Source organism: Euprymna scolopes, chromosome 42, assembly GCF_053919585.1.
Source record: "Euprymna scolopes isolate OS-2025 chromosome 42, ASM5391958v1, whole genome shotgun sequence".
Lineage (NCBI taxonomy): Eukaryota > Metazoa > Mollusca > Cephalopoda > Sepiida > Sepiolidae > Euprymna > Euprymna scolopes.
In genome coordinates, this window is record NC_136523.1 from 34,499,740 (window position 1) to 34,523,778 (window position 24,039).

Sequence of the window (24,039 nt, forward strand, 5' to 3'; positions counted from 1 at the left end):
GGATGACTGACACTTATATTCTAGATATATAAATGTAATTTCAATAGAGAGTTTGTTTTTTTTATAATGTTTCTAACTTATGATTTGGGATATGTTCATTACTGTGACATTGAAATTCCGTATTATATATGTTCAAAATTTCGTGCAAATTCCCAAATTGGACACCTGAATAAGGTTGGAGGTTACATCGATCGAAACGTTGTGAAAATGACACTCAAGATGAGAACAGTAGTCCGAAGAATCCAAATAATCAACCCTCATCTCGAAAATTCAGAAATCATTGAATTACTTGTAAAATTTTACTTGATCTTGGTATAGGGCTTTGCTTTCAATTTCATCCCCAAGACAGACAAATAGATATGGATGACTGACACTTTTATATTCTAGATATATAAATGTAATTTCAATAGAGAGTCTGGTTGAATTTAAATTAAATAAATACAGACGCTTCTTTGTTATGTAATATCGAAAATTTAAATATTGAATTTCAAATAAAAAGCAATGGTATGTACTTGTCATGTCACAGATATAGTTTTCGAAAACAATTAGCAAAAATTGAATTTTGCTAAAAATTGGAGAGTTCAAATTGTATCAAGTGCAGAAAATATTTTCTGAAAACTGAAAATCTTAAGCTAGGGGGGGGGGTATAATTTTTAACATCATGATTAAATTTTTAATCACATCCATCATCCAATTGTAAGTTCTTAGAACCATAATGTTTACGAAACTAAGAACTTGCTGGCTCCAGTCTGGTTTGTGATACTATAAAGTGACCCTTGGGTGGATTTGACCCACTAAGTGCTTAGAAGGGGAGGGGGGAAAATATACAAAGAAATCGGAAATATCCTACAATAGACAAAGGGATAGGAAGTAGCTAACAATAACAATAGACACTTATTGATAAAACAGGGAAGGGCAGCTTCCGGTAACCAGGATGGGGTGGGCGACAAGTGATACCAACGTAGAGGGGACAGGCAGTTGAGATCTAGATTCGCAAGACAGCAGTTGGAAGTTGGACAGTGATAGTTGAACAGTTATAGAGTTGACTGTGAACTAGAGACGTGGACAATTTTGGAGTTGATTGTGAAACAGAGATAGACAAATGTACCATCGATAGAACAGGGGAAGACACACACACACACAAGTCCAACAGTCAATTTATATGTGAACATTGGCGTTTGCGTTTTTTCTTTGTTTGTTCATATTTCTATTTTGTGAACCGCGTGTGTTCTCATCGACAGTCGCCAACAGGAAAAGGACGATCCGGCCATAAGAAGAACAGTTGAACGAAAAATCCACGATACACGACGTTGGGAGTCCGGCGATTGTCGAGGAGCCACACACGTGGGGTTACAGGTTAATCACATGTTTATTTATTTTTTTTTTTTAATTTAATTCATTAAATATTTGCAAGAGAAACAAATTACCTTTGCCTCCAGATGAACTCGGCCGGTGATACAAAAACACTTGATTTTCTTTCAATTCCTGATTTTCACTATTTGCATAATCCTGAAAACAAAATAGTTTTTTTTTTTTAGAAACAAAAAAAAAGAGCCTCTTTGAAAAATCATCATTCAAACAGTCACTTTTAAAAGCCATTTCTTTTAAAAATAGCTACTTCAAAAGGTTATTTCTTTTAAAACAGCTACTTCAAGAGGCCATTTTTTTTTTTAACAACCACTTCAAAGACCTTATTCTTTAAACAACTATTTTGGAAGGCAATATTTTCAAACAGCAATTTTGAAAAAAATGCCATCTTGAAAGAATATTAAAAAAAACAAAAAACGAACCATTTTCAAAAGCCATTACCGAAAGTTATTTTGAAAGAACAGTTTTAAAAAATTCACTTCAGAACATCTTTTTTTAAATTCATTTTTATAAAAAATTTTGAAAAAAAAACCGCCATTTTGAAATAACTCATCAACCATTTTTGTTTTACAGCATATCAACCATTTTTGGGTCATTTAATGTCAAATCCAGTTATTTTGGAAAAAGTTTATGTTTCAAGGTGTTTATATTTTTAGATATTTATTGTTTCGTTTGGTTGTTTTATGGTTATTTAATGCTGACTTCAGTAATTTGGAAGAAGTGTTTATGCTTCAAGCTCTTTATATCTTCCCCCCACATAAGGAGTAAACCAAATTTTTTTCACACATATGAAACCATGGCCAAAAAACAACTCCAAGAATATGAAACCATCTACAGCGTCAGTAACTTTTCTCCTTTCTTTTCTCCAAAACCACATGCCTGGCAAGAGTCAAAAGCTACACTGTCAGAAACGTCGTGATGAAATGAATAGGCAGATCAAACACAAGGAATATAAACATTAATTTTCTTTATTTATTCATGGTGTTTGGTTTGATTGTTTTGTTTTATGGTATATCAACCCTTCTTCTGGTTATTTAATGCCGACCAGTAATTTGGAAGAAGTGTTTATGGCTCAAGTTCTTTATATCGTCACGTCACATAAAGAGGAAAGAGGCAACCGAAAACATTGAGAACACCAGGGACTTAGCAATCAAAAAATTTTTAAAAGATGCCTCAGATACCTCCAGATTCAAGCCCTGAAAGCCCTTCTACAACTCAAAACGTTTTTGACCCATGGAAAGAGGATTTTTTTTTTTTTTTTTTTTTTTTTTTTACATGGAGTTCACCACTTATCAAGGCCCAATGGCCACTCGGGGATAAGGGTTATTGTGTGTACAGTAATCAAAGGGATAGTGTAGCAATAGTATTGGAGAATTGATAAAGTATCATTACTTAGGGGGCAGTTCATCAGGAATTTGTTTGTGTTGGACTTGAAGACATCCAGGTTGAAGTCGGGAGGGAAACAAGCAAGCGGAACAGAGTTCCACAGGCGTGCAGTTCTAAGAAAGAAGCTTTGTTCGTGTAATCTACGTTTTGATTTAGGCATAGATAAGGAATGGGGAAAATTATTGACGGTGGTTTCAGCTAGTCGGGTGTTTTTTGAAAAAGATTGGCGAGGGAGGACCAGAGAATGGAGCTCAGACAAGCACTTGCCATGGAAATAACGATAGAACAAAGACAGGCTCGCAACGTCTCTTCTGTGGGAGAGAGGTTGCAGGGAAGAGAAAAGGGCATCCCCCACCAAGCCACGAAGTCTATTTTGTACTCTGTCAAGGCAGGATAGGCTGTTTTTAGCAGCTCCCGCCCAGGAATGGAGAAACTAAATGAGGGGGCATCATTGAAGACCCAACTTTGCGCTTCTCAGGTTTTGCTACAAATAGTAAGAAAGAAGCAGTGGGTAGCCGCAAACCAAATCAGAATGAGACGCTGCAGGACTGCAGTAAACAAACACATGTGGAGACAAGTAGACTCCCCAATCTGCCCAAAGTGCAATGAAGCCCCCCCCTCCCCCGCCACAGACCACCTGATCTTCCACTGTTCAGTCACCCGACTTGAAGGAGGCTATGTAACAACCCAGTTATCTGAAGGCAATTTTTCAGACTGGCTAAAAAATAGCGGTATAGAGGTCTAACACATATGATAAGAGAATAATTGTTGATAGTAGCTGTAGCTAGTCGACTGTTTTTTTGTGAAAGTTTGGCAAGGGGAGACTATAGATCGCAGATCAGATGAGCACTTGCCATGAAAATAGAGCAGAGACAGGCTCACAATGTCTCTTCTGTGGGGGAAAAGGTTGCAAGGAAGAGAAAACGATGTCTTATTTTACTTACAATGAAGTGCTTCGTAGGATGGCTATCAACATAGTTAGGCACGTGAACGAACTGAAGAAGGTTCTGTTTGAGGTAGTAACAAAGGGGGAATAACTGTTGCCGGCTGCTGTTCGGGATGGTCACGTAGATCGTCACTTTCGGGGATTCCTTATGGCGTTGGATAAACTGGCAAACAGGACGAAAGAGAAAGATAAAGTAAATTCATTTGTCACTCGGGTAAACAAACAGGGCGATTTTTTTTCTTTAAGATGAGAATAATAGTCTAAAGAATCTGAATAACCAGTCCTCATCTCAAAAAATAAATTTTTTTTTTTTTTTTTTTACATTAGAAAAAATTGGATATGCCATTTACCAAAAGAAAAAAAAAAAAAAAAATGATCCTTAATATCTTATATATATATATATATTTTTTTTTTTTTTGAGGGAAGGGGGTCGTTTGAGATGAAGCTTCATAATTTGTGTATTCGTTCTTTTTGTGGACTCTTACGTTGATCTTCATAATTGTTGTTGTTGTTGTTCCACCAGGTTTTGGCCGACTCATTTTCTGGCGCAGTGGACAGAGATGTTGAATCTTTATGGTTCCAGGTGAGCATTGTCTGAAGATAATGGTTTCAATCTTTCCCGAAGGTTTAGTTGGCCAAAACATGGTGAGACAACAACAACTATGGAAGGCAGTAATTTCTGGGGATACAGTTACAAGACTCAGCATTCCCGTGAAGAAGGCCAGAGGATGAGTTGGCCAAAACATGGTGAAACAACAACAACTATGAAGATGAGGATAACAGTCCACAAAAAAGAATGAATACCCCAATATATTATAAAAGAAATCTGTTTCTAATATTCTGAAGCTATTAATACTAGATACACACACATATATACACACACACACACACACACAAAAAAAAAAGACCCCAAGACATTCATACCTAATAAAAACAAAAGCACCTCCTTCCTCACCAAAGTAAAACAAAAAAAAAAGTATGGACCATGCTGAAATAATAGCATTATTAATTAGAAAGCCATTTTTAATATGGGGAGGGTGTTTTAAAAATATTTTGTACTTCCACCTAACAATTCAAAAAAAACAAAACAAAAAAACAAAATTGTTTTTTGGTAAAAATTGAAACAAGGTCCATACATTGTAAGAAACTAATAATAACTAATAATAACTAATAACAACTAATAATAACTAATAATAACAACCAAGTTAACAATCCCCACCCCACCAATATATTCTATCGCAACCAGCTACACCACAACTTAAAATCAGATGAAAAGGTACTAAGGAATATAATACTCTGATATATATCACCAGTCAATAATAATAAGATCCGATTTACCATCTCCTACAAGAAATTAACAACTGCTAACCTTATAATTAAAAACAACACTTCCCGGACAACAAAATCAGTCGATGAAACCAATGCAGTCTACCAATTCAAATACCCCTTGGGAGAATATATCTCCAACAATAGAAACACCAATAGCTACATTGGACACACGACCAACACATTGTTCAGACAATTAACCCCACATCTTTCAGATACAAGCTTAATTTGCCAACACCTAAAACAACATGGCTGCCCACATTCCCAATTTAGGAAAATCCTGGTTGAAAACACAAAAATCATTCATATGAATCCAAACATAAAAAGTCTAAAAATACTGTAAGCACTGTATATAGGAGCTAAACAGCCAAAAATTAACAATGTAAATTTTTGAAAACAGTAATAACATTTTAAAGTGCTTGAGTGCGTAACCATCCAATATGTGTGTGTGTGTGTGTGTGTGTGTGTGTGCACGCACCCATAGTTACATATGTATATCTATAATTAAATTTATAAATAAAAAAACAAAAAAAAAAAACTTTAAATTCCATACCATTTTGTAAAGCAGACTTTGAAACGATCATACATTTATTTTGGCCACATTCTTAACACGTTAAAATATTTTTTTTTTTTTTTGTTACAAACAAGACGCTTCACTATTTCAAGTAATTTAAATTTAATTTGAACTGATGCATATAAATTTTTTTTTAAACAAAACAGTCATCAAAAACTGTCTGAAGAAAATCAGTTGAAAGTACTTGTAAAAGAAACAGATGGGTGAAAATGACTATGGAACTTTCCTACACAAATTCGACCCAGACATAAGAATGACTATTCAAACAATGGAAAACTTACAAAAACAAAACGATCATTAAGCAAAAACACTCTGTGCTATTTAACAATATCTGTCTGAATAAAAACATGTTATCTGTGCTTTAAACAGAAATGTTAATTTCAAACGTACTCCTGCTTTATCAAAGAACCAACCAATTCATAAAATCAGTTGAATAAAAGTTAAACGTTTAAAAGTCAAGTATCAGAGTTCAGTTATCAAGATGTGTGACACTCAACAGGTACGCTGAAGCTTAAATAATAGCATTACAGACAAAACAAAGCCATATATTAGTATATAAATATTAATTTATTTATCCGTACGTCTGGTGTCACCAAAAAAAAAAAAATCACCATCGCAAACATTAATGATAAACAAATTACCTCCCTTTATTACAGTCCCTTTTTATCAGTTAAAATCATTTCCTCTCCAAAAATAAAAAAAAACATGGCTGTCTGTTTACGGTTTCAAATTGGCTATTTTATTTTATTTCATTTCATTTTATTTCATTTTATTTCATTTCATTATATTTAATTTAATTTCATTTCATTTTATTTCATTTCATTATATTTAATTTAATTTCATTATATTTAATTTTATTTCATTTCATTTCATTTCATTTTATTTCATTTTATTTCATTTCATTTCATTTTATTTCATTTCATTTTATTTCATTTCATTTTATTTCATTTCATTTTAGAATTTTAAAAAAGTCATGTTGAGAGGAGACTGTAAGTTTGTTTTTTTTATCGTTTCTTTTTAAAATTTAAAAAAATGTGCACACGATAAAAATTATTCAGAAAAAAAAAACTATGTGTTGAATTTTCATTGAAAAAAAAAATCTAAATTTAAAAAATACTTTTTAGCTTTAAAAGGCTAAAAAAAAAAAGAATTTGCTAAATAAAAATTGTTTCAAATTCGTCGTTATTTGTTTTATTTTATTTTTTCTTCATTTTATTTATGTTTTAAAAATTTTCAACCACCATGGAATTTCTACAGGTTCTGCAAGTATATATTAATTTATAACCTCTCCCCCCCCTCTTCTGATGATAAGCATGAGGCTTCGAAATACAGAGGTACAAAGACCATATAACACCTCCCCCACTAGATGGTTTTCCTTGTTACATCGGCAAATAAATCTATATTTACCAATATATAGCTTTGTCTTGTCCATAATCCTATTAATATCATTCAAACACTACTGTGTTTGAATATATGGTTAAGTGGCAGTTTTAGTCAGTTACAACTGCCTTAAAACTTCACCGCTCACTCATTTTTCGACTAAATTTCCAACAATTATTATAGATCACCTTCTCAGCTATATGTGGAATTTATTTTTTTTTTCCAATTTTCGTTCATTAAAACAAAAGTTATGAATTTTCTCGTGTTCAAAATGGTAAAATATGTAAGGAGGTGAGCGACACTTTTTTATGACTGGTTTCCATAGCAACCACATCGTTTCAGCGACACATGTCATGAAAAGAGAAGTAAATCGTGAAACAGAGAGAATGAAAGGGAGATAATTGGGGGTATTCTATTGAAAGCAGACGAGTGCCGTACATTGTTATTACATATGTGTTTCTGGGGGAGAAAAAATAAGACTGAAATTAAACAAAGAACAAGTGAATTTATTGGAAATCTGGAAAAATCATGGATTACAATAGAAAAATGCGAGCATGAAAAGTAAAGGACTAGTTGTTAAAACTGGAAAAGAAAAGAACAAGATATTCTAGTAAAAAATATAATAAATTTATAACTTAAAATATTGCAGCATTTAGAATTTTTTTAAAAATTCAATTTATAACATTACATAATCAATTCTTAATGCTGCAATATTTTAAGTTATAAATTTATTATATTTTTACTATAATACCTTGTCCTGTCCTTTTCCAGTTTTAACAACTAGTCCTTTACTTTTCCATGTTTAAGCTTAACCATATTACTTTTCATGCTCGCATTTTTTTTTGTCATATATATGTCCAGATACATATCATGTTTTTAAACTTTATTTCACATTTTAAACATTCTGAAGTGTATAAATTAATTTAAATGTTTATATTTTTTATCCGTACTTATGCAAGGAAGGTACCGTGCTGAAATAAGTTATTATTTAGAAAACCATTCTTAGCATGAGGAGGGTTTGGATGTTTTGTAAATATTCTGTACTTTCACCTAACAATTTAATAAACAAAAGATACTGTGAATTTAATTTGAAAATCATATCCAATTTTTTTTTAACTTAATAAAAAATGGTAAACCTTCCCCATGAGATTCATACCTTTAATTAAACTTTAACCGTAACCTCAAATAAAAAAAAAGCACAACAACTTGTACAGGTTTTACTTACTCGGACATCTTCAAAATTTAATTTACATTTGGGGTTCCTGTCCAACATGACCGAAATAATATCCAGGACTTTATCATCCAATTTGTTTTGGAGCATTTTGCGGAGACCCTCAGTCATTTTATCTCCTACAAAAAAAAAAAAAAAAAAAAAAAAAATTTGAATTTGAAGTTTTTCAATCATTATGAACACAAATCATTTGTATATTTACAGATTTTTTTTTTTTTTTTACTGTTATTTTATCACAAAGAAGACACAGTGCCATTTAAGGGGGCTAGTATTTGGGAGCAATATGAACTGATTAAAAATAAACTAAGATGAACGTACAAAATGTTTAACGATTTTTTTCAATTTTGATCCCTTTTTGACCCCTTGAAAAACTATTTTAACCAGCTAAAGACCCATAAAAGAACGGTTCATAAAAAATCCAATCATTGGAGGCCCCTAGCGCCGCTCTGTGACTTTTAGTTTTAAAAGAGATAGAGCCTGAAAACATGGAGACACCGTACCATTTACTTAGATGTAAGGGGGCTAGTATTCCACAGACGCACTATGTGGGGAGTTGAGCAGCGAGATGTCTGTTCACACCACACTTGAACTCCTGCATGTCAGTACAGTCAGGGAAGCAGGTGTCAGTGTATGAATGAATGCAGGGACTTTAACTCTTTGCTGTCCTCAGGGTTTGTGGAACTCTTCTATGAACTGGGGCTTTCCTAGAGGGAGCCAGGCAGGAGGGACCTGGATCCTGTACAGCGTGCGTGAGAAGAATAAAGCATCCTGCCAAAGACATAGCGTTTGTGGTTTCTTCTATTACTAATCTACTTTAACAGGAGAAAATTTCAAAGTCTGGCAGTTCAAAAGAAGAAAGTATTTGAGTAGAAGGCTTTTCAGCATGGTTTAGGTCGTTTTTTTGCTGCTTGTTGAGTGCAACACTGCGGTAGTGGGACATGGGTTGGAGTTTGGTGGATAACGCTAGACTCATTAGATTGGAGACTCCTTTTTTTTTTTTGGACCTTGTCTAAGAGCGAGTGACTAGTGGTATATGCATCAGTCCAATACTTGGTGCATGGGATGAATGATAGTTTTTTTTTTTTTTTTTTTAGAGATATAGGATACTCTCAGGTGTAATAGCATGAAGCTTGATACTCCACCAGACTAGATGAATTCTTGTCCTGGAATCAAAGAAAACCAAGAGACCAGAAGAACTGATCAACAAATGAGGAAAATTAATATTCTTAACTAGGGAGGGGAGCTTTGCCCGGTCGTAAAATATGCTTAGATATGATATTTTAATTTTGTATATATTTGCATTATAGAGTCGTGATTTCAAAAGTAAAAAAAAAAAAAAGGTGCCATCAGCTAGAATCGAAACCGAAATCAAAACTGTAGCATTCAAAGCTGGTGACGTTACCACTGTACCAACGTGATGCGCATATGAACTGATTAAAAATTTAAAATAAACTAAGATGAATGTACAAAATGTATAACAATTTTTTCAATTTTGATCCCTTTTTGACCCCTTGAAAAACTATTTTAACCAGTTAAAGACCCATAAAAGAACGGTTCATAAAAAATCCAATCATTGGAGGCCCCTAGCGCCGCTCTGCGACTTTTAGTTTTAAAAGAGATAGAGTCTGAAAACATGGAGACAGACAGACAGTGAGTTTTATAAATCAGATTTTGCTTCCGGTCTCTTGGTCTTATGTGATTCCAGGACAAGAATTCATCTAGTCTGGTGGAATATCCAGCTTACTGTTGTTACTTTAGACAAAAGTCATGCCAACAACAAACATTCAATATTTTACTGTACCAGCCCTACAGCACAACAAACCCGACAAGCACACCAGCAACAGGAATACTGTGCCCCCCCCCCACATACACACACAACCAAGTTCAATTTATCAGTTAGGTGTATTTAATCTAAATTATCAATTGAGGACAAAATGAACACAACCGACCTGCAGGTGTAATTCCATGCATGGACACCTTGATGAAATCCTCAAACCGTTTTGATGCGTAACTGCCAACTGAAGAAATCGATAAAGTGTCTGCATCTCGGATGGATTTGGAAGATTCCTGGAAGATAATTTTTTTTTTTTTATTTTATTTTAAAAAAATCTTGATTTAAAAAAAATTTGATTTAAAAAAAATCTTGATTAAAAAAAATTTGATTTAAAAAAAAATTTGATTAAAAAAAAAACATCTTGATTAAAAAAAAAATTATTTTAAAAAAATCTTGATTAAAAAAAAATTTGATTTAAAAAAAATCTTGATTAAAAAAAATTTGATTTAAAAAAAAATTTGATTAAAAAAAAAACATCTTGATTAAAAAAAAAAATTATTTAAAAAAAATCTTGATTAAAAAAAATTTGATTTAAAAAAAATTTGATTAAAAAAAAAACATCTTGATTAAAAAAACATCTTGATTAAAAAAAAAAATTTTGATTACAAAAAAAAAAAATCAATATTTATAAAAGGTTTTCATGAATCTTAGGCTGTCAAAAAATATCACCCATCAAATTGTTAATAAAATTCACAATCCTTTCAGTAATCCAACCATATTTGGTTAAAAAAAACTTGAGTCTATGTCTGATTTGTCCATCAAGTTACAATCATCAATCCCCAACAGTTTTTGTTTTATATCTATGCAATGATAACTTGAATCATACGGGTGACACACAAAAGTGGTCAGCCATGAAATCATTAATTCATAATCCTTTTGGTAATCCAAACATATTTGGTACAAATAAACTTCAGTCTGTTTGACTTGTCCAGCAAGTTTCAATTATTAATCCCCAACAGTCTTTATTTTATCATTATTCAATAACTTGTATACAGTGACCCACAAAAGATGACCCCCCCCCCCAAGGAACCTAATAGAATTCACAATCCTTTCTGCAATCCAACTATATTTGGCACAAATGAACCTAATTCGGTGTTCGCCAAGTTTCAGTCCTGAATAATAGTAACGTCATTGCTTCCTCTTGCCTATTTATACATATATAAATATGTCTCCCTAAAAAAAAAAACAATGTTTTCTACAACTCAACCATAAGTTCGAAACAGTATTTTCAATGGTCTGTCGGGAAATGATAGTGGTCAAGTAGTTAACGACACGGACCAACGACCTGGGTGTCCCAAATTTGAATCCACTTACTCAGGATGTTGGCAACTTTCACGCGATGCCTCCTGTAAGCAGACAATGTCTTTCTAGAAAGAATTCTGACTAAAAAAATACCAGGGAAACCAATGCCGACAATAGAATCTTCAGATTCATACGATATGATGATGATTGGTCTGTTATGCTTAAGTTTGAAATCATTTTTATTAGCCTGTCATGGTAAAGTTCAAAATCGTAATTTCATTGGTCTGTTATGCTTAAATTCAAAATCGTATTTTCATTGGTCTGTCATGTGTAAATTCAAAATCGTAAATTCATTGGTCTGTCATGCTTAAGTTTGAAAATAGTAATTTTATCGGTCTGTCATAGTTAAGTTCGAAATCATAATTTTGTTGGTCTGTCATACTAAAGTTTAAGACAAGACCAAAGACTTATTTAAATTTAAAAAATACTTACTTCATCATCGTCATCGCGTTTTGGTGTTGAAATAGGAGAAATGGCTGAATAATCTGAAAGAAGTAAAAACCCAAAAAAATATTTAATATTTTCAAGTTGGAAGAATCGATACATATGATAAATTTTAAAATTGTTGTGTGATACTATTGACACCCCCACCCCATCAAGTTTTTTTTCATCAAAGCCCAAAAGTAACTCGAGGATAAAGGTTTAATGAATGGAAGGTGGTAGTGTAGTAATTATTGTGTAAATTGGACAGAATTTGATTATTTATGGGGACGGCTTAACAAGAACTTGTTTACATTGGACTTGCAGACAGTTCCAAGAAAGAAACTTTGTTCATGGAATCTGCATTTAGATTTAGGCACAGATAAAGAGTGGGTAAAATTGTTGATAGTGGTTGTAGCCAGTTGAGATATTTTTTATGAAAATCCGGCAAGAGGAGATCATAAATTGAAGCTCAGATGAAAATAACGATAGAGCAGAGACAGAGGTTGCAGGGAAGAGAAAAGGGCATAACCTACTAGGTTTTGAAGCCGATTTTGAACTCTATTAAGACAGACTAGGGCACGCTCAGCAGCTTCTGCCCCGATGCGGCAACAGTATTCCATTTTAGGATGTACTTGGCTCTTATACAGATAGATGATTGCATTGGCAGTGAGATACCTTCTGGAGTGGTAGAGTGATCCAACCATTTTTCCAGCAATCTTGGCAACAGATTTGATGTATGTGTTCCATTTCAGATCAGGAGTGAAGGTCAGTCCAGGAAGCTTGTCAAGACATGGTGCTTCCCCAAGACGAGAGCCATTCATTTCAATTGGCGCATGATGGGAGTCAACGCGATTATGATGAAAAGAGAGAAGCTTGGTTTTAGATGCATTAAAATTAACCAGCCACCTTTTTCCCCCATTGCACCACGTTCTCAAGATCAGAAGAGAATCAGAAAAATCTTTGTCATTGCTGGTCTTTGAATTATTAGGAAATGACAAAAACAAATGGAGGAAATAAAGCTGATCAGCAAAATAAAAGTAGAAAGATAATGTGGGAGTGAGTTGTTCACAAAGGCATTTGAGAATAGGATCGTTAATCAAGGAGTGGCGGTGTGATACTATTCGCTAGTACCACTAAGTAATTCAAATAGTGAAAATCACACTCAAGATGAGAACAGTAGTCCGATGAATCCAAATAATACGAATAATTAATCCTCATCTCAAAAATTCAGAAACGTAAATTATGTATAAATGGTGGTGTGCAGGTCTACTGAAACCACACCAAATAGTTGTGAACGGTCAAGAAGGATAGAAAGACAGCAAAGAAAGCACTAACCAGACCTCTAGTGGATAGGTGTAAAAAAGAGGTTTTTTGCTACCCCTATTCAAGAGAATGCCAATTGTTGCTGTCAGTGAGCAGTCAATGGCGAACGGCTGTTGCTATAACAAAAATTTGTTTGCAAAGGTTATCGAAAGAGGTGGAGAATACTGGAAATCTGATGAAAATCGTCGCTTATACACCCGGTTAACAATAGTAAGTAATCTCTGATGGTGACCTGTGTGAGAACTCCAAGTGAGTACAAAAAATAATAGAGATGATGAAGTGGCGAGAACAAAAACAGAAATTGAAGGAGAAGGAACCGCGGCACAACGTTGGCGTCAGCAACAATGTAATAGCGTGCACATGAAAGCAGCAGCAGCAGCAGCGAAGGATGAATAGCAAGCGATTGTATTAGCAGCAGGGGCAGCATTTGAACACATATGCAAATTAGGAAGCGTGCTCGGGCTTGCATCTGAAGAAAAAGATAAAAGGGACACCACGTGCTCAGTTAGAAACAAAGCCGGTGCCGAAGGAAAACAGACATGTAAAATAAAGGGACAAGAAAGAATGGTTGTCTTCAAGTCTAATGTAAACAAGTTTTAGATGAGCCGTTCCATATAAGTTAACAAATTTACCGAATCTCCATTACTAACGGTTACTATATTGGCCAATTTCTACTGCACACGCTTTAACCCTTATCCTCGAGTGACCTCTTTGCCTTGATAAGTGGTGATACCTATGTAAAAAAAAAAAAAAAAAAAAAAAAAAAAGAATGCGGTCGAAAAAGATGGACATACAAGTGATATATCTTTGTTTAGATAATCATAACACAGGACATTCACTTGGGGTTCACACAAAGGTTTATTTACAAAAGAGGATAAAAGACAAGAATCTGTCTCGCTCTGTGTCTTGGAACTCTCTGATTCCTGGAGGAGTATTTCGACATTGTCTGGATATTATCGTACAGAAGGGTGCTACGTCATTCCATTATAACAATAAGAAATGGCTGTCTATGGCTGGCGTGTAGTGGGGCAGAAGCGAGAAACTTTTAAGCTGGTGTCGACGGGACAGTGATGGCAATAAATGCGTTTGTTAAAAAGGAAATGATGCCAACCCGAATTTGTTTTGGTTTGTTTGTTCCTTTTTGACGGTGCTGGATAGCATGATAGTTTGAGAGAGGTCTGAACGGTAACGAACACGGTTTGAGCGTAATGGCCACATTACAAACATTTTTGGTTCTTTTCCAGAATTCCTTTCATAAATAAAAATATCATATTCCAAAAATCACATCAATTAATTAAATAGTTTTGTTGGTTCCTGTCTAGAATTCATCCCATTATTAAAAGAAAACAAGAATAAAGAAAAATCTGTATTAATACACATAATCGTGACAAAACAAAAATATCATATTCCAAAAATCACATAAATTGATCCAGTAGTTTTATTTTTAAATAAGAAAATCATTTTTAAGCGATTGATAAGAATTCATAGGCAGTACAACCTAAATCTCGAAAGTTTGAATTTTTGTTGAGTTATCTCCCTTGTTTTTGAGATTTTATTTTTTTTCCTGTCAAGGCAGTCACTCGTCTAATATTCATAAAATTTAAGTTTTCTTATTTAAAAAATGAAACTACTTGATCAATTTACATGATTTTTGGAATATGATGTTTTCGTTTTGCCACAAGTGCATACATCATAAAGATTTGTTTTTTTATTTAGTTTTGTTTATTTTAATATGAGGGAATTCTGATAAGTATGTGTACTTTGTTTTTTTTACTCACATTCAACCCTAACAAGGCATATTTCTACTTGGACGTAAGGGGCTACTATTTTTGACCATGCCTAGGAAAGATTAACAAGATGCTGGTTTACGTTACATTTAAACTTCTGCATATCAGTACAGTCAGTTAAGTTCCACTAAAATACTTGTAAAACAGGCATAGGAATGCAATATTGCAGTGATGGGACAGGGGTTGGAGCTTAGTTGACAAAGTGGGACCTATTAGAGACTTTTTTTTGGATCCTATTCAAGAGGGAGAGACTTGTAGAGGTACAGGATACCCTTAAGTGTGAGTAGTTTTCTAGCAGAGTAGAGGGAGCCCACTTCCCCTGCAGCAGCCTTTGCAATGTCCTCAATGTATTTATTCCAGTTCATATTTTCTGTGAACGTTAAGCAGAAGAGCTGGAAGGAAAACTTCTCAGGTAAGGCGTTATTTGTTGTGGATATCGCTGTTTGGAGAGACTTCTTGTAATTGTTATAGGAAAGCAGCTTAGCCTTAGTAGCTTCAAATGGATACTTATGCAGAACTTGAACCAGATGTAACTAACCGCCCGCTCAGAACATGACGTCATACGTTGGGTTTGACTGTACAGGGAAATGTATGCCGAGGGGGGCACAAGTGCAAGGAGTTCATCAGAGCATCTACCATTAAAATACTCGTAAACCAGGCACAGAGATGCAACGTTTTGGCAGTGGGGCAAGGGTTGGAGCTTAATTGATAAAGCGGGACTTATTAGATTGGAGACTCTTATTTTGGACCCTATCCAAGAGGGAGAGACTAGTGGTAGATGCACCAGCCCAGATGCGGCAACAATATTCCATGGATGGGTGAATAGTGGTCTTCTTCACAATTTGAATATAATGAGGATGTATAACTACTCCAGTAGTTTCTTCCCCAGAACCGCTAGATTTTGGAGTTCCTTTCCGGGTTCCTGCTTCCCCAACTGTACTGACATGCAGAAGTTCAAGTGTAACGTGAACAAACATCTTGCTGCTCAACTCCCCACATAGTACCCCTGTAACTTATGTCCCTGATAGTAACCCTCTACATCAAAGTGGCAATGTGCCTTGTTTGGGGTGAAAATGTAACATAAAAAAAAGGTCTTACCAGGGTAATTACAGTCAAATTCCTGTCTTCCGTTTGTCATGTCTTCGGGTAAACTTGCATTCGGCAGTTTGCATTCTACCAATCTAAAAGAAAAAAGAAAAAAATATGGTGCTTCTTTAGAATTACATTTGATAAAAAAAAAAAAAAAACAACAGAAAAATCCTTATGTATGTACCCATCGGAGAACAAAAATGGCATATTCCAAAAATCACATAAATTGATCAAGTAGTTTTTTTTTTTTTTAATTAAAAAAATCAAATTTTACAAGGAAACGAGGAGGAGGAGCAGCCATATTGTTTCAAATTTTGCCAAAATTCAAGGGCGACAATTCAATTCGACTACAGAAATTTTCTTTCTATTCAAAATAATTTTAAAATTTTAATCGCTAAAAATCATACAATTTGATTTTCTTCTGTCTGCTTTAAGAGATCAAGTAACTCTCTGCTGGAGTTTTTATCTCATCTCATCTCTGTCGTCTTTCAGGATGCTTCACCACAGTCACTGAATCTACACGACTTCCCCAGTTCCCCGATCTCGAATGACAATTTCTAGATCCCGGACACTTTCCAATCCTGTGTCCTGTAACAGGTTGTCAATGTAGGTCATACTTGTTCTCCCACGGTTTGGGTGTCCATCTGTTGCTATCCAGAAAACTAGCTTGCTTGCTTCCTCTTCGCTGTGTCTCATGCAGTGTCTGGCTACTCTCATCCTTCTCTGCTGTACTTTCAGTGATACTGGTGGAAGGTAACCATAAAGCTGTTGGTTTGTTGTATGGCTCCTCCATGATGTATTGAGGACCATACTGAGCATCGGTGTGTAACAGCCATCCAGTCTCTTCTTCAGCGCATTTGTAAGAGTCCCTGCCTCAGCACCAAAGATAAGGACTGTTTCTACTGTGTCAACAAAGAGTCTTACTTTCAACTTTTCTGAGAGAGTGGATGACTATATCTTCCTCAACTTGTGACATGCACTCCATGCCAGTGCTTTTCTCGCTTCAAAATCTTTTTCAGTGCTCTCTGACCATGCTCCAAGGTACTTGAAGTTTTCGACAACTTTGAGCAGAGTCCCATCAAGTGCTTTCACTGCAATTGGTTTAACGTGATCGAAGGCCTGTATCTCTGTTTTCTTAAAAAATATATTGGAACTAATACTTGATTTCATTACGATTTGAATTTATATCCAATGGATTTTTTTTTTTAAATTACAGTTTCATTACAGTTTGATTTTCCAGAGATTGCTTCCAAGTATTTCTTAAGATTTCTTTCATTAGACCAGTTTCTCATACCACAACCAGTATAATATTTATTCTTTTCAGAAACCATGTCGTTTTTAGATTATTCTTGAAGTCTTGATATTTTGTTATTTTTCCCGTTCAGCTCTTAAGTCCGTAATCATTTGGAATGGTGACATCAATAATGAGCACAGTTCTCTTCAGGTTCCATATTACAATGTTTAGCTTGATGGCCGTGTCTTTTATGTCTCTGCTTGCCTGTATGTCTTTGTCATAGAACACTGTCACTTGGTTGGTTGAGAAGGTTTCTTGTAATTATTAAAGGAAAGAAGGTTAGTCTTCATAGCATCGAACATTACCATACCATTCTTTTCTTCATAGCATCGAACATTACAATACCATTCTTTTCTTCATAGCATCGAACATTACAATACCATTCTTTTCTTCATAGCATCGAACATTACAATACCATTCTTTTCTTCATAGCATCGAACATTACAATACCATTCTTTTCTTCATAGCATCGAACATTACCATACCATTCTTTTCTTCATAGCATCGAACATTACCATACCATTCTTTTCTTCATAGCATCGAACATTACAATACCATTCTTTTCTTCATAGCATCGAACATTACCATACCATTCTTTTCTTCATAGCATCGAACATTACCATACCATTCTTTTCTTCATAGCATCGAACATTACCATACCATTCTTTTTTTCATAGCATCAAACATTACAATACCTTTCTTTTCTTCATAGCATCGAACATTACAATACCATTCTTTTCTTCATAGCATCGAACATTACAATACCATTCTTTTCTTCATAGCATCGAACATTATAATACCATTCTTTTCTTCATAGCATCGAACATTACCATACCATTCTTTTCTTCATAGCATCGAACATTACAATACCATTCTTTTCTTCATAGCATCGAACATTACCATACCATTCTTTTCTTCATAGCATCGAACATTACCATACCATTCTTTTCTTCATAGCATCGAACATTACAATACCATTATTTTCTTCATAGCATCGAACATTACCATACATTTCTTTTCTTCATAGCATCGAACATTACCATACCTTTCTTTTCTTCATAGCATCGAACATTACAATACCTTTCTTTTCTTCATAGCATCGAACATTACAATACCATTCTTTTCTTCATAGCATCGAACATTACAATACCTTTCTTTTCTTCATAGCATCGAATATTACAATAACTTTCTTTTCTTCATAGCATCGAACATTACAATACGTTTCTTTTCTTCATGGCATCGAACATTACCATACCTTTCTTTTCTTCATAGCATCGAACATTACCATACCATTCTTTTCTTCATAGCATCAAACATTACCATACATTCCTTTTCTTCATAGCATCGAACATTACCATACCTTTCTTTTCTTCATAGCATCGAACATTACAATACCATTCTTTTCTTCATAGCATCGAACATTACGATACCATTCTTTTCTTCATAGCATCGAACATTACCATACCTTTCTTTTCTTCATAGCATCAAACATTATAATACCATTCTTTTCTTCATAGCATCGAACATTACAACACCTTTCTTTTCTTCATAGCATCGAACATTACCATACCATTCTTTTCTTCATAGCATCGAACATTACAACACCTTTCTTTTCTTCATAGCATCGAACATTACCATACCATTCTTTTCTTCATAGCATCGAACATTACCATACCTTTCTTTTCTTCATAGCATCGAACATTACCATACCATTCTTTTCTTCATAGCATCGAACATTACCATACCTTTCTTTTCTTCATAGCATCGAACATTAACATACCATTCTTTTCTTCATAGCATCGAACACTACCATACCATTCTTTTCTTCATACCATCGAACATTACCATATCTTTCTTTTCTTCATAGCATCGAACATTACCATACCATTCTTTTCTTCATAGCATCGAACATTACCATACCATTCTTTTCTTCATAGCATCGAACATTACAATACCATTCTTTTCTTCATAGCATCGATCATTACCATACCTTTCTTTTCTTCATAGCATCGAACATTACAATACCATTCTTTTCTCCATAGCATCGAACATTACCATACCATTCTTTTCTTCATAGCATCGAACATTACCATACCATTCTTTTCTTCATAGCATCGAACATTACCATACCTTTCTTTTCTTCATAGCATCGAACATTACCATACCATTCTTTTCTTCATAGCATCGAAAATTACCATACCATTCTTTTCTTCATAGCATCGAACATTACCATACCATTCTATTCTTCACAGCATCGAACATTACCATACCTTTTTTTTCTTCATAGCATCGAACATTACCATACCATTCTTTTCTTCATAGCATTGAACATTACCATACCATTCTTTTCTTCATAGCATCGAACATTACCATACCATTCTTTTCTTCATAGCATGGAACATTACCATACCATTCTTTTCTTCATAGCATCGAACATTACAATACCATTCTTTTCTTCATAGCATCGAACATTACAATACCATTCTTTTCTTCATAGCATCGAACATTACAATACCATATTTTTCTTCATAGCATCGAACATTACCATACTATTCTTTTCTTCATAGCATCGAACATTACAATACCATTCTTTTCTTCATAGCATCGAACATTACAATACAATTCTTTTCTTCATAGCATCAAACATTACAATACCTTTCTTTTCTTCATAGCATCGAACATTACCATACCATTCTTTTCTTCATAGCATCGAACATTACAATACCATTCTTTTCTTCATAGCATCGAACATTACCATACCATTCTTTTCTTCATAGCATCGAACATTACCATACCTTTCTTTTCTTCATAGCATCGAACATTACAATACCTTTCTTTTCTTCATAGCATCGAACATTACAATACCATTCTTTTCTTCATAGCATCGAACATTACCATACCATTCTTTTCTTCATAGCATCGAACATTACCATACCATTCTTTTCTTCATAGCATCGAACAGTACAATACCTTTCTTTTCTTCATAGCATTGAACATTACAATACCATTCTTTTCTTCATAGCATCGAACATTACCATACCTTTTTTTTCTTCATAGCATCGAACATTACAATAACTTTCTTTTCTTCATAGCATCGAACATTACAATACCATTCTTTTCTTCATAGCATCGAACATTACCATACCTTTTTTTTCTTCATAGCATCGAACATTACAATAACTTTCTTTTCTTCATAGCATCGAACATTACAATACCTTTCTTTTCTTCATAGCATCGAACATTACCATACCTTTCTTTTCTTCATAGCATCGAACATTACCATACCATTCTTTTCTTCATGGCATCGAACATTACCATACCTTTTTTTTCTTCATAGCATCGAACATTACCATACCATTCTTTTCTTCATAGCATCGAACATTACCATATATTTCTTTTCTTCATAGCATCGAACATTACCATACCTTTCTTTTCTTCATAGCATCGAACATTACAATACCATTCTTTTTTTCATAGCATCGAACATTACGATACCATTCTTTTCTTCATAGCATCGAACATTACCATACCTTTCTTTTCTTCATAGCATCGAACATTATAATACCATTCTTTTCTTCATAGCATCGAACATTATAATACCATTCCTTTCTCCATAGCATCAAACATTACAATACCATTCTTTTCTTCATAGCATCCAACATTACCATACCATTTTCTTCATAGCATCGAACATTACCTTACCATTCTTTTCTTCATAGCATCGAACATTACAATACCATTCTTTTCTTCATAGCATCGAACATTACAATACTATTCTTTTCTTCATAGCATCAGACATTACAATACCATTCTTTTCTTCATAGCATCGAACATTACCATACCATTCTTTTCTTCATAGCATCGAACATTACCATACCGTTCTTTTCTTCATAGCATCGAACATTACAATACCATTCTTTTCTTCATAGCATCGAACATTACCATACCATTCTTTTCTTCATAGCATCGAACATTACCATACCATTCTTTTCTTCATAGCATCGAACATTACAATACCATTCTTTTCTTCATAGCATCGAACATTACAATACCATTCTTTTTTTCATAGCATCGAACATTACGATACCATTCTTTTCTTCATAGCATCGAACATTACCATACCTTTCTTTTCTTCATAGCATCGAACATTATAATACCATTCTTTTCTTCATAGCATCGAACATTATAATACCATTCCTTTCTCCATAGCATCAAACATTACAATACCATTCTTTTCTTCATAGCATCCAACATTACCATACCATTTTCTTCATAGCATCGAACATTACCTTACCATACTTTTCTTCATAGCATCGAACATTACAATACCATTCTTTTCTTCATAGCATCGAACATTACAATACCTTTCTTTTCTTCATAGCATCGAACATTACAATACCATTCTTTTCTTCATAGCATCAGACATTACAATACCATTCTTTTCTTCATAGCATCGAACATTACCATACCATTCTTTTCTTCATAGCATCGAACATTACCATACCGTTCTTTTCTTCATAGCATCGAACATTACAATACCATTCTTTTCTTCATAGCATCGAACATTACCATACCATTCTTTTCTTCATAGCATCGAACATTACCATACCATTCTTTTCTTCATAGCATCGAACATTACAATACCATTCTTTTCTTCATAGCATCGAACATTACAATACCATTCTTTTCTTCATAGCATCGAACATTACCATACTTTTCTTTTCTTCATAGCATCGAACATTACAATACCTTTCTTTTCTTCATAGCATCGAACATTACCATACCTTTCTTTTCTTCATAGCATCGAACATTACCATACCTTTCTTTTCTTCATAGCATCGAACATTACCATACCTTTCTTTTCTTCATAGCATCGAACATTACAATACCATTCTTTTCTTCATAGCATCGAACACTACCATACCATTCTTTTCTTCATAGCATCAAACATTACCATACCATTCTTTTCTTCATGGCATCGAACATTACCATACCTTTTTTTTCTTCATAGCATCGAACATTACCATACCATTCTTTTCTTCATAGCATCGAACATTACCATACATTTCTTTTCTTCATAGCATCGAACATTACCATACCATTCTTTTCTTCATAGCATCGAACATTACCATACATTTCTTTTCTTCATAGCATCGAACATTACCATACCTTTCTTTTCTTCATAGCATCGAACATTACAATACCATTCTTTTTTTCATAGCATCGAACATTACGATACCATTCTTTTCTTCATAGCATCGAACATTACCATACCTTTCTTTTCTTCATAGCATCGAACATTACAATACCATTCTTTTCTTCATAGCATCGAACATTATAATACCATTCCTTTCTCCATAGCATCGAACATTACAATACCATTCTTTTCTTCATAGCATCCAACATTACCATACCATTTTCTTAGTAGCATCGAACATTACCATACCATTCTTTTCTTCATAGCATCAGACATTACAATACCATTCTTTTCTTCATAGCATCGAACATTACCATACCATTCTTTTCTTCATAGCATCGAACATTACCATACCGTTCTTTTCTTCATAGCATCGAACATTACAATACCATTCTTTTCTTCATAGCATCGAACATTACCATACCATTCTTTTCTTCATAGCATCGAACATTACCATACCATTCTTTTCTTCATAGCATCGAACATTACAATACCATTCTTTTCTTCATAGCATCGAACATTACAATACCATTCTTTTCTTCATAGCATCGAACATTACCATACTTTTCTTTTCTTCATAGCATCAAACATTACAATACCTTTCTTTTCTTCATAGCATCGAACATTCCAATACCTTTCTTTTCTTCATAGCATCGAACATTACCATACCTTTCTTTTCTTCATAGCATCGAACATTACCATACCATTCTTTTCTTCATAGCATCGAACATTACAATACCTTTCTTTTCTTCATAGCATCAAATATTACAATACCATTCTTTTCTTCATAGCATCAAATATTACCATACCATTCTTTTCTTCATAGCATCAAATATTACCATACCATTCTTTTCTTCATAGCATCGAACATTACCATACATTTCTTTTCTTCATAGCATCGAACATTACCATACCATTCTTTTCTTCATAGCATCAAATATTACCATACCATTCTTTTCTTCATAGCATCGAACATTACCATACATTTCTTTTCTTCATAGCATGGAACATTACCATACCATTCTTTTCTTCACAGCATCAAATATTACAATACCATTATTTTCTTCATAGCATCAAATATTACCATACAATTCTTTTCTTCATAGCATCGAACATTACCATACCTTTCTTTTCTTCACAGCATCGAACATTACCATACCTTTCTTTCCTTCATAGCATCGAACATTACCATACCATTCTTTTCTTCATAGCATCGAACATTACCATACCTTTCTTTCCTTCATAGCATCGAACATTACCATACCATTCTTTTCTTCATAGCATCAAATATTACAATACCATTCTTTTCTTCATAGCATCGAACATTACCATACCTTTCTTTTCTTCATAGCATCAAATATTACAATACCATTCTTTTCTTCATAGCATCAAATATTACCATACCATTCTTTTCTTCATAGCATCGAACATTACGATACCTTTCTTCATAGCATGGAACATTACCATACCATTCTTTTCTTCATAGCATCAAATATTATAATACCTTTCTTTTCTTCATATCATCAAATATTATAATACCTTTCTTTTCTTCATAGCATCGAACATTACCATACCTTTC

At 33.9% G+C, this 24,039-nt stretch overlaps 1 protein-coding gene across 1 annotated transcript in view; it reads right to left on the reverse strand.

Annotated features, from left to right (window-relative positions):
• The window catches only part of LOC145267011 (KICSTOR complex protein SZT2-like), a 423,147-nt gene that overhangs the window by 109,104 nt on the left and 290,004 nt on the right, over nt 1-24,039 (reverse strand). Inside the window, exons 41-46 of the mRNA XM_080122911.1 lie at nt 15,979-16,061; nt 11,780-11,832; nt 10,161-10,278; nt 8,206-8,330; nt 3,699-3,863; nt 1,428-1,509 (exon numbers count right to left, since the gene is read on the reverse strand). Coding sequence (XP_079979037.1) covers nt 1,428-1,509; nt 3,699-3,863; nt 8,206-8,330; nt 10,161-10,278; nt 11,780-11,832; nt 15,979-16,061 — 626 coding nt within the window. The remainder of the gene's footprint in view (nt 1-1,427; nt 1,510-3,698; nt 3,864-8,205; nt 8,331-10,160; nt 10,279-11,779; nt 11,833-15,978; nt 16,062-24,039) is intronic.